This window comes from Pipra filicauda, unplaced genomic scaffold (genome assembly GCF_003945595.2).
Source record: "Pipra filicauda isolate LSUMZ 115617 unplaced genomic scaffold, ASM394559v2 scaffold94_size2452230_pilon, whole genome shotgun sequence".
NCBI classification, from domain to species: domain Eukaryota; kingdom Metazoa; phylum Chordata; class Aves; order Passeriformes; family Pipridae; genus Pipra; species Pipra filicauda.
The window spans coordinates 1,543,019-1,555,030 of record NW_024105142.1 but is presented as its reverse complement, the minus strand read 5'-3'; the positions used below and the strand labels follow the sequence as shown (position 1 = coordinate 1,555,030).

General features: G+C 38.8%; 1 protein-coding gene across 1 annotated transcript; it reads right to left on the bottom strand.

Moving 5' to 3' along the window:
• Positions 1-1,025: 1,025 nt before the first annotated feature.
• On the bottom strand, positions 1,026-12,000 carry GTPBP4 (GTP binding protein 4). The gene is made up of 17 exons (XM_027720750.2): positions 11,912-12,000; positions 11,098-11,268; positions 9,762-9,865; positions 9,549-9,685; positions 8,830-8,930; positions 8,343-8,435; positions 7,637-7,828; positions 7,483-7,548; positions 6,693-6,782; positions 6,136-6,246; positions 5,801-5,878; positions 5,640-5,691; positions 4,951-5,051; positions 3,890-4,087; positions 2,926-2,991; positions 1,720-1,854; positions 1,026-1,223 (listed from the first exon to the last, which is right to left on the bottom strand). Exons 1-17 carry the CDS (start codon positions 11,957-11,959, stop codon positions 1,071-1,073), a joined length of 1,896 nt encoding a protein of 631 aa, XP_027576551.1. The 5' UTR covers positions 11,960-12,000; the 3' UTR covers positions 1,026-1,070.
• Between the last annotated feature and the right edge of the window lie 12 nt (positions 12,001-12,012).

Sequence of the window (12,012 nt, the reverse complement as noted above, 5' to 3'; positions counted from 1 at the left end):
ACAACAGGGATTTACGCATGAAGCTCCAGTATGCTAAAGCTGACATCTGAACACTCTTCTTACTTACTGTATTTAAAAATAATAAATAAATTTAAGGGTTTCCCCCCTTACTTTTTATGGGTGTTAGTTTTCAACATGCATTTTAAGCGTACTGTCCAGGCAACACATTTAGAATGCATAATTTTACTAGCCTCTGGGCAACTATTGACCAAGTAGGGACACAAAGGAAATATTTCACATTTGACAATATCTTTTGCCTTGAACAGATACTGAATTTTTCTCTTATCAGCTCCTGAAGAGAAACTGTCTTCCTAGGCAGAGGGTGACAGCAGCATAACTCACATGCACTCAGGACCAAAAGTCAGTCTGACCCTCATTCTCTACATATCTGAAATGTTAATATTATACTGAAAAATTAACAGTTTTAAGGTGTAACCTTCCCTGCCCATGCTATTATTACAGATGGCAGGTCGGTACTAAAACTGCAATTTCTCCTCCAGTTTCAGTCACAATTAAGCTTAGTAAACTGGCAGCATTTCTCCCCTGCATTCAAAACTGGTTCAGTGCTCCAACACCAACCTTGTGCAGTCCTTGTTAAGTCCCCTATTACTTCCCCACCAGTTTCAGCCTTCACCTGCAACATAAACTCATCACATTCTCTACATTTAAGAATCACTTGCACACAGAAACCTAAACCTTAGTGAAGCTGGGCATTTTTAATTTTGATAGTATTTTAACAGGTAGTTCACATTTTTAGGTTTAACTTCATTCTAAATTACTTTTATGTAGAAATCTAAATGCTTTACTGATACATCAAAGTCAGGAATAAGAAAATGACACAAAGTAACTTTTATGTCTGTTCAGAAATGGGTTTCTGCCACTGGTATTGAGAAATTTCTCATGGTACTGCTTAAAAGAACTGCAAGATCAAGGTATTAGAACTTTCAGCTTGAATTATCTTAACCACTAACACAAACTACACGCTTCTTAAACACTTTCTATTAGAAGGAAGACAGGACTAGAAATTAGTTTTAATAAACTTAGTTTTTAATTTTGACTCACAAGACTGCTTATCTTCTCTGTGTTTTACCAGATTTTCTCTTTCCAGCCAGCAGATGTTTTGGCTTCAAGTCAAATATGTGTCTGTCTGCCTCTCCTTTCCGGCCCAGGCGATTCATCTTCTTCTGAGCTTTCTTTGCCATGGTCTTGACCTTCTTCACCATCTATTTAAAAACAAACAAACAAACAAACAAACATGCAGAGTAAGTTCCCCAGTAACTTGGGTAACAAGCTCTACCTTTCAAAAACCCACAAAGCTGGACGGTTTTAACAAGGACATTCACACCCAACACATGCCACCGTGTGCAACTCTGGAGCAGTATCACTGCAGGTGGCACTAACCCTCCTCAGCAGAACTTTTTCCAGTACACTAACATAGGATCATGTTACCCCTGGAATTCCTCACTCACTAGAGGTGGAACTCCACAGTTTGTAGAATTCTTCCCTCAGACTTGGATTTAGAGACAAAAATTTAAGATATGCTCCCTTGGTCTGTATTGTTACATGTTACTTTTAAGAGGGAACTTGAACATTTAAGAGTTCAAATGAAAAGATGCTGAAGCTGCAAAGGGACCCAACATGAACTCTGGACAAACACAACCAGCCTGCTCCGAAGTTTCCCAGCAGCTGGTTTAAGCGCCACAGAGGTAAATAACAAACCTTTTCATCACGAAGTCCAGACACATCCCGGGGTGTGCGGGAGCAGCTGCGGCTCCGCGCCACGGATGTGGGGGTTTCAGACTCATCACGTTTACGTTTCCTTGTGGTGCTACGGGACCTTCTCACATAATGTGCCTGCAATTCAAAGCATCACTTTAGCCATTAAAACCAGAAACAATCAGCTCAGACATGCTCCACTTCTAATCAGAGGAAAAACAGGACATGTACTGCTGTGATAAATTATATCAGTTATTTCATAGTACCATAAAGATATTGTCAACTGTTGGTCAGTGACTCCCTGTCCTCAGTAACACTCAAATTTCAACGAATATTAACTTTTTTCCTCCACAATTACTAACTACAGTTTTCTGGGTTTTGTGAGTAGACTGATAAGTAATCCATAAAAAGACACAAATTAATGGATAGCAATACTGAAGTAATTTTGCAACAGCAAAAAAGCAATGAAGAAACCTACCCTGATTAGTGTCCTGTGTACAGGGGAAAGCCCTAAGAATTTCAGACATGAAGACCTTATCATGCTATAGCATAAGTATTAAACTCCTTCTCACTAAGATCATTCCTACATCAAATGGATGTCAGCTCTGAGAACAGTAAGTGCTTGCTTCAGACAGTGTTGACATTCCTTGTTTCCTAACTCCTTGTTTAGCTAAAGAATTTGAGGTCTCAAGATCTAGAGAGCCATAATACTGCTGGATTTGCTGCACAAAATGGATTTTTTTTTAATTTCAGTTAAAATGAAATGTCTCCTGAAGGCAAATCTATGTTTGAAGTACTTTAGCTTTAGTTACTTTATCTAAAGATGCCAGCTGCATTACAGCTCAGAGAATGAGTGAACGGTAAAAAGATAACAATGACAGGTCAGGCTTACTATTTCTGGCAGTCTCATCCAACAAAGCAGACTTGAAAATTAAGAAGTATGTTTAACCAAAACCATTCTTGAATCCTACATACATTCCAAGAAAGCAGTGCACATATATATGTGATTCTTGCTAAATGTCAGTTTAGTTTTTCAGCTTACCCAACCTGTTTTGATCACATTACTCAAAAAATTCCAGTACCAACTGCCTCATCTGAGGTTCCTAGTTTGTCCTTAACAGATCCCCCCCTCTCTTGTGCCAACTGTAATACGCATTTAAATTTAAATCTCTTTTTGATAAAGATTGTGTTTAATTAGCAAAAACTTACATCATCTTTATTAGTCATGTCAAGTCCAAGATCGGTCATTTCTTTCTCTAGCACCTTCCTCTGGACCTGCAAAAAGACAGTTATGAAAACATATTTCTTTCAGAAGAGAATGGTTCCACCTTATCTTTTGTCTCAATATACCACCACAAGCCCATTATATTCACTATATATTTTTTCCTTTGTCACATCCCACAAGCAGATAATTGAAGTCCTACCTTCACATTTCATTTTTTTACAACTTAATTCTCTTCACCCATAAATCCTGCTTCACAGACTGCAATGGCCCAGCATTTTCTAAATACCTTATAAATAGTTTGCCTTTTTTGAAAGGCAAAGAGAGGTATTTCGGTCAGAAATGTTTCCTTTTCTCCCAAAAGGCACACACTTTGGAGAAAGTAAGAGATACTGGGAGCAACATCAGCTAGATTCATTTTCTCAAAATGTCTGGTTATGAGCTTAGTAATTTGCAATCGTCCTGGACTGGTCACAAGAGATTCTGCTATCAGAAAGAGTGATACCCAGCTTCCAAAAAGAAACATCATCTTTTCAAGCACTTGGGAGGGCCTCAGAAAAAATTTTACGTGATTGTGATTTTAAGTAATTATCTAATTCTTCTAACTATTTGAATTTAAAACAGCCAACCAACAAGAACAACAATAAAAATATACAAACACCCCAATTCAACAAACTGAACTGTGTTGTTCAAAAACTTTTTCTGCAATATATGTAGAATTTTACAAAAGAAACACTTATGTGACACAAAAGTAAAAGGGCTACTATCCCTCATGTGGTATGGCCTCCACAGCTAAGTAGTTTCCAGGGAGGACAGAGGGAAGTAAGCAGCAAGTGAGAGGGCCAAGCATGGAAAAAAAGCCATCATTTCCACTAACTGGTACTGTTCCAGGTTTTCATGATGTTATTACACAGCAGGAAGATTTTGTTACAGAACATGTTCTATACTCACCTTTTTAGCTGTTCTAGGCATCCTTGGACCATGAACATCTTTTTCCTTTGACTGCAGGATTTTCAGTTTCTTCTTTTCTCGGATCTTCTTTGCCAATCGTCGGATTTCCATCATTTCTTCATCTTCACTCTCTGGCTCACTGTCATATTCTCCAGCAGCTTCTCTCAGCTCTTCCTCTTTCTCCAATTCTTCCAGTTTCTTAGATTTTGAAAAGGTGAAATGGAAATCAGATCCTTGACTTACAATCCTTAACACTACATTTCTCCATGGCCCAAGGCCACGACATGCAGGTCCTTCCAAGAAGGGACTACATTACCTGATAATGAATGACCCCTCCAGCCACAATTAATGCAGCTGTGAATCTGTGGGCACATTACTGTGCACACTTTCTCCATCACATCACCTTAGAGTTTGGCTGCATTTGTCTGACTGCCCTGAAGCTGCCCAGTGCATGAGAGTAGCTGTACTATCCTGTGAACTCTGCCAGCTGTACCATTTCTGGAAACACTCTGAAAAACCCTTCTCTTTCGACATTCAGCAGAGACTGCAACGCCAGTTCAGAGGAACCCAACTGCACAACTGGCAGGCTCCCTGGGCTGCACTCACTATTCCCCCTTAACAGTCAGCAAGAAATCCAAGCAGTGCTTGTTATTAAATCAAAACGTTATAAATTGAGAATTCAGTCCATTTCCTTTAACATCATACTCCAGTAGACATAAATTTGATTGATGGCCTTCATATTATTAATAATACATAAATTTTGATAGCTACATTTCTTCTGGCTGCAGTCAAAGAATGAAGAAATACAACTTCTCGTGCAAACCTCATATTTTAGGATGGAAAAGATAAGATCACCATCATTCTGACAAGGTAAAGCAATTTTCCATTCTGAAATTCTGTCCTTGGTCATTCAAAAAATAGTATCTTCTCTCATGGCAAATGCAGACAAAAAGGAATATGTTCTTATGATATATTGTTTTTAATCTGCAAATAGTAACTTACACTAAACAAATGGAGCTAAAGAGGCAAGAAAAGTGTAAAACAACTAATGGAAAACTCACTTTCATTATTTCTGGATCAATGTAGTCAAGTATATTATGACCTTCCCATATCTCTGGTATCTTATCGTACTTCTCAGATGCATTCATTAAGTCCCAGTATTCTTAAAAACACAAGACAAGTTAATAAAGAGACAAAATTAATTTCAAAGAATGTTTAGTGACAGAAAATAACCCTCAGAACACAACTGGGGAAAAAAAAAAGCACCATATCCCCTAAGGGGCAAGAATTTGGCAGCATCTCTGACATATTCACAAATACTTCTGATCTCCATCCCACCACCAAATACTGTTCAATAATAGCATGATCCACTGCCAAGCCATAATAGGCAACAAATACCCAGCTGAAACACAATCAGGCAGTCTCTCTCATACTGATACTTTCTTAACAGAGACAGCATCAAGAATTAATGACAATGGAAGGGAAATGAGAATGGAAGGGAAAAATCACTTGAATCATCAGACCAGTCATTTTATGTCTGTGAGTCTAAAATGGGAAACAACTGAGTGACATTATGAAACAAGAAACAGTCACGGAAGATCAACAGTTCTGGAAGAGAAGGATAATATGCAGTAAAATGAAGGCATGGGTATTTAATTGAAAGGAGTCAGGTTTAGGTATTTCCCCTTTAAGACTGAAATAGGCAAACTTTACTGCTTAATAATAATACCAATTCTTATGTAATACTTACTCTGAAGATCCAAAATATAATCATCTCCCATTTCCAGTTCAATATCTCTCTCCTGCAAAGACAGACATGGCTTTATATACCACCTAATCTAGAATCTAGAGGCTAATATAGCAAATCTAAAAATCCATCTGCCAAGTTCCTAATTAAGAGATGCCACTTACCAACTTCCTCTTGGGAGTGTCCACTTCCATGCGTTTCTTACGTGCTACTACTCCCTCGGGTATAAAAGGCAGCCGCTCCTGGAATTAATCCACCCCAATAAAAAAGGGAAAAGAACTTTGAATCATTTTTTTTAATACTGCTACAAATCACCGGCTGCATTGTAATGTATTTCTGAAGAATATAAAACCCCAAGCTGACTCTCCCCCCAGGAAAGGAACTTAAAGATAATAAATACGAAAATTTCATCACATGAATCTCTTCGCATATTGAGAGATTTCCTATCCTACCTAAGAGTACTGGGAAATACATTAAACAGTGTAAACATGTAGCCTACCTTGTTATCTCTTTTGGTTGGCATGGCCAAGTGTAATCTATTCAATACTTCATTCACTTTATTTCCTTTCATTTTAGTATCAACACGATGGGCCAGCAGTCTGTCACAGGCCTGAAAGTGCACACAGCAACATTAGGTGAGGAATGAAGCCTTCCAGATACAACAAATGACACCACAAGCTTTCAATCCCAAATATCCAGCTTCACATCTTCTAATTTCTTACCTCTCTAACTCTAAAGAAAACATTGGACTATTTTATATTAAAAGTATCATGGGAAGATGCATATACAGATACCTATTTTTTTAGCAATGATCTGACAATAAGAGAAAGCAACAGGACTCAGAAAACCCTCTTTTTTTTTTATTAATTATTTGTATTAAACATTGTTTTCCATTTTCACCCAAGTCCACTGGAGCTCAACCAGCTATGAAGGAAAACATTTTTAAAGTTTATCACTATAATGCTGCTCACTATTAATTTAACTGAGATTAATTAATACAAGTGAGGCAAATGTTAGCTGTTCATTTGGAATGAAACTGAGAGAAAAGAGACCTACCTCTGTTTTAACTTGAATTACACCTTCTTCAGTTAGAGTACTTGTCTCTATTACAGAAAATCCTTCTGCTTCAAAAGCTTCAAAAATTTTCTAAAATACAAAAATTTTCCCAAATAATGACATTCTGTGCATTTCTTAACATACTAATGCATTAAGAACAGAAATCTTAATCCAGTATTAATACATGCACCAAACATGTTGCTATTTTATTAGGTCTCTAAAAGGGTGACAGAAAGTTTACAACTACAGCTCTATTTAATCTCTTTCTTATTTTATAAGCAAATAACTACTTTCTAAAAAGCACCTACAGACAACCCATAAGGGCAGAAAAATACAGTGAAACACAAATCCTATGTCTGCTATAACCTGTTAATACAAAAGAATTAGCCCTGCAGGACTTTCTACTGTGACTGTTGAAGCAACAGCTCTCAGTCTAGTGCTGACTGTCTCCGAACTCTCACTGAAATGATAACTGAACAAGGCTGTTGTCTAACTTCCAACTACAGCACTAATTGAAAGTTCCCACAGTGTCAGAGATTCCTGAGACAACTAAGGACCTGCTGTTTGGCATTTATGATATTCAAGCAAGGATCTGCATTAGACAGGAGTAAAGAAAAATGGGGTCAAGACCTGGAAAGCTGCTTTCCATTGCACTATTAAAAGAGTTTGATAAAGAAATGATCATGTAAAAGTTTTGGCCCAATAGAAATTATAACCATCCACAACACTTGAACACAGTATTTTTGTAAATGTCAGAAGACAGGGAGAAAGGTGGGAGAAGTATCCTAACCTGACTCTCTTCAGGAAGTTCTGCAATCCTCTTCACATCACATTTGTTTGCAACAATTATAAGCGGCTGATAAAAATGAGAAAAAAAAAAATCGTAACTCAAGTTACCATACTATAAAACCCTGGGGTTCATTAATAATATGAACCAAACTCACCTTGTTAGCAAACAATGGCTTAATGTTCCTGAAGAGCTCCACCTGCTCCTCCAGGCTGTGCCCACACTGCTCAGACACATCCATCACGTACAGCACAGCAGCACGCAGGTGTGCCAGGGCAGTGATGGCCTGCATCTCAATGGTGTTCCTGTCCTCCAGGGGATGATCCAAAATACCGGGAGTATCCACTACCTAAAATCAGCATCATTAAGTCAGGTGTTATTACAGGATAATTGACTGACTATTTTAGAACTTGTGCTTGATTTTCCATCAGTATTGTCTTTTTTAAGACAGCAATGTTTTTTCCTTTCAGTCACAAATGACTGTAAATTCGGCCAAGCTGAGAATGTGAAAATGGAGAAACGGGAGAACAAGGTTTCAGCATAACAACACTGTAAGTACTGAAGAGGCAGAGAAAGCACTGCCCCAGCCTGGCCCAGAATTAGACAGTGATAAAAAGTGAGCAGTCTTTAGTCAATAATTCCATTTCCCTTCTTCCCTCAAATTGAAAACACACCCATACGTGTACATTTTTATAACAGATTGTGACTACTGCCCTCATTTGGCACACTGTACCTTGCACAGCAGCTCTCAGACACAGCACATCTCACCAAGACACAAAAACACAACTCCCATTACAAAATGGCAGGTCAGATTATAAACAATTCGTTCTTTCAAAGAAATGCAAAATAGTAACAGTTCTTACCTGCCAACGCAGATACCTATAATCCATATGTCCCACAAAGAGAGATTTCGTGGTAAAGGCATAAGGCTGCACTTCTACATCTGCTCTTGTCACCTTAAAACAAGATTTAGTCACACACATTTATTTAAAATTTCCTGAAGTTCCAAGTAGTATATCATAATTATAAAGCACTTCCTTTGCTACAGAAAAAAAAACACTAAAAAAAGGCTAAAAAATGGTTATTCTACTTCTCTGCAAGCATTTTTTCTATCAGAAAATATGCTCATGGGATACACACTATTTTGGAAAAGATAGGGATTTTTAAGGGTGAAATCTATCATAATTTTCCATTTATCCCTTCAGGAATTTCATTCAACCTCTACTCAGACACTTGAATTTGCTACCGCTCATGTCAGACACTACCACAATGACACCAAAGTCTTTAAATGCTACCCTATTTTAATTAAATGGCACCTCGGTATTATTTTTGAGAAAACCAGTCACATACCTTATTTATAAAGCTGGATTTCCCAACATTCGGGTAGCCACACAACAGAAGAGTTCGTGTATTGGGGTCAATGGTTGGCAAACGAGACAAATGTTGTCGCACTAAAATGTTAAAAGATGTTTTTAAATATCTATGATAATTTAAGTTTTACTGAACTGGAATAAAAATACATATGCTGAGTTGTTTAAATACAAATTAATAACTTTTCTGATATTATGATATGATCATTTATGAAAACACAGAGTAGTCTGCAGGCTACACAAGTATCTATGTACAATAAAAATAAAATTTCAGAAATATTTAAAAAATTAAGAGCTATAATATATATTATAGCTAGAATGATCACAGCAAATCAGGCAACATAACCTGAAGGATTAGTAGGTCTGAAGTAAGGGATTATGTCTGCAAAATGTTTAGCACTATTTTTTTAATATATGTTAGTGAAAAGAATGGTAAATAAAAGCATGGCTGTGACTTTTAGGCAAAGAAAAAAGTTTTATAACTTTTTTTGTTAGCAATACCATAAAATTTAAAGAATATCCAAAGAGAAAACTATTTTGTTAAAAAATAAATTCTTAAGTATTTGGGGATTTTGAAACTGTTTCTGCGTTTCCTGTGTCCATATTCTGCACTAAACACATTCTTTTAACTTCGATTAAGCATAATAAACTTTATATCCAACTCACATGTCTTTTTTGTAGACTATATGTAAGACAAACCTTGTTCCAAGTATTCCAGGCTTTGTTTCTGCCTTTTGATGATGGTGCACATCCGTCCCAGGGCTGCACGTTTGAGCTGTTTGCAGCGGTAAAGAGAGTCCCCGTATTTCATCAGCCGCACGTAGTCCTTGGCAACACTGGGGACAAGAACTAAGAATTTAGCCAAACGACCAACCAAGCAGGTACAAAGTCAGAGAAATCAATGTCTCTTACTTGTCAATCAGGTTCTTGGCAATATTAATCTGTCCCAAAGCCAGCTTGTAGTGATCTTTGTCATACAGAACGTTCATCAAATCTGCATAAAAAGGATGAATATCCTAAAACAAAAGCAAAATATTAAATTAAGCCTTGTATTTTCCTTCTTTAAGATGACTATTTCTTGGACACTATATAAGTTCTTTTCTTTTTCTCTCCAGTACAGTAACACAAACGACACTAAAAGCAAACCAGTTTTCATTACTATATTATGTAAGAAAAATAATCTGCTTGGTCACTAAATGCATAAATCTTCATCACTTTGAATTTCTTGTGAAACAAATCTTGCACTTACTCATAGGGAATTTCCATTCGATCTTCTGCTTTGAAAATACTTCATATTACAACTTGAAGGCTTTTTTTAAGTAAGAAATTGCAAGAAGCTTACAGACATAGTCTCTAAAAGGAAATTCATACTATACTGAAAACACAGCAACACTATTCATTCCTCATTTTTTTGGAGCGCTACATTAAATTCTGTGCAAGACTAGATAAAAAGGTTTAATACCCGAATAAATCTTTTAGCTTTCCAAGGAATCAGCATCTCTGGTTCAAACCTTTTAAACAAAGTATTTCAGCTACTTATGTATTTACTTGCAGAATTTTCAGCATGTGATGTTAAAAAAAAAAAATCCAGGAATTCTGCAGTAATACTCACTGGGTATGAAAACATAAAGAAAAAATATGGTTGCGGGCCAACAATTCAAGCATAAGCAGAAAACTGCCTATAAAAAAGCCCCACTGGACACGTGGATCCAGTTGCAGTTGTTGGGAAGTTAATAGTATGTGCACCTTGTCAGAGCATGTTTGCAACAATGTTCATGCTGTCAAAGTAACTTCTGAACACCTGATGATGGGAAGCAAATATTAGAGTATTTCTTACTTCCTGCACATATTTTCTAAGAAAGACTAACCATAAGCACAATTTACATATGCATACACAAAAAAGAAATAAGCAGACACAACATATTTAAAAAACCCCACATACTTTCTCGTCATTCAACAGCAGTTTCTGGCAAACATATTTGACCAGCTCAAAGCCTGTAAAACTTTTAATGACCATCCGTGGGCATAGACTTCTCTTCTCAGTAGGAACACAGTATTTTTGCAGAACAAACTTGCCTGCAACTCCTCCCAGTAAAACCTACTGGGAACCAGTCAAAATCATCTACGTGGTGAATCAACAAGATGCTGCTCAGGCCAAAATAAATTCAAATAAAACCAATACACTGCTAAAGTATTCCTAATGCTGCACAAGCACAGTTACTTTATGATGAAGCAACAAAACACTTACATCTAACTTGGGGAAATCTGTTAAGATCTGTGTGAGCCTGTCGTGGTAATTTTGTTGAGTATATTTAACTTTTCGCATATAAAAATGCCGAATCCGATGGATTTGATAATGTTTATGAATCACAGTGGGCGTCTTCCGCTGGGTCTTTGACAACGTCAAATCTATGAAGTCCTGCAATTAAGGAAACGTGATTAATCACACGAATTGCCGGGTTCTTGTAAAGCCATCGATTTTATTCTGGCGGAGGAGCGCACTGACCAGCTGAGCACGCCCACGGTTTGACAGGGGTGTTTCAGGGCAGGTTCCCACCTTGCGACAAGCAATTTCTACATTCCCTGTCGGGTTCCCCTTTCAATCAACCGCGGGCTGCCCCCCGTCCACGCCGAGCCCCTTGCTTAAACCAGTGCTTGAACCCCTCGATCCAGCAGAGGGGTGTATTCTGAAAGAACACGCTGCGGCGAGGCTCGGCGTGACACAGGTTTGGAGAACAGGAGGGATTTTCGTGAGGGCCACCCCGACACCGCGCGGGGCTGAGGAGAAGCGCTGCCCCGGGATCCCCGCTCAGGATCTCATCTGACAGAACCCCCCCCGCGCTGTACATGGTACGGGCCGCCGGGCCCAGCAGCGCCAGCCCAGGGTGAGTCCATGGCTCCCGCGGGAGGGGATGGAGGCGAAGGCCGAGGCCACGCCGGCACAGCGGCTGGGGCGGGGAGGGCAGCGCGGCGCTCGGGAGTCGCCGGGCGGGACGGGTGGTGCGAAGGGCCGGGGCAGGGGCCGGGGAAGGGGAGGGTACAGGAGGGGAGCGCGGCCGTACCTTGGCAGACGGGACCACCGTGATCTTCTTGAAGTTGTACAGCGCCATTGCGGCCGCCGCTGCCGCGCCACGCGCCGGAAAGGGAGCGCGGATGGGGCTCT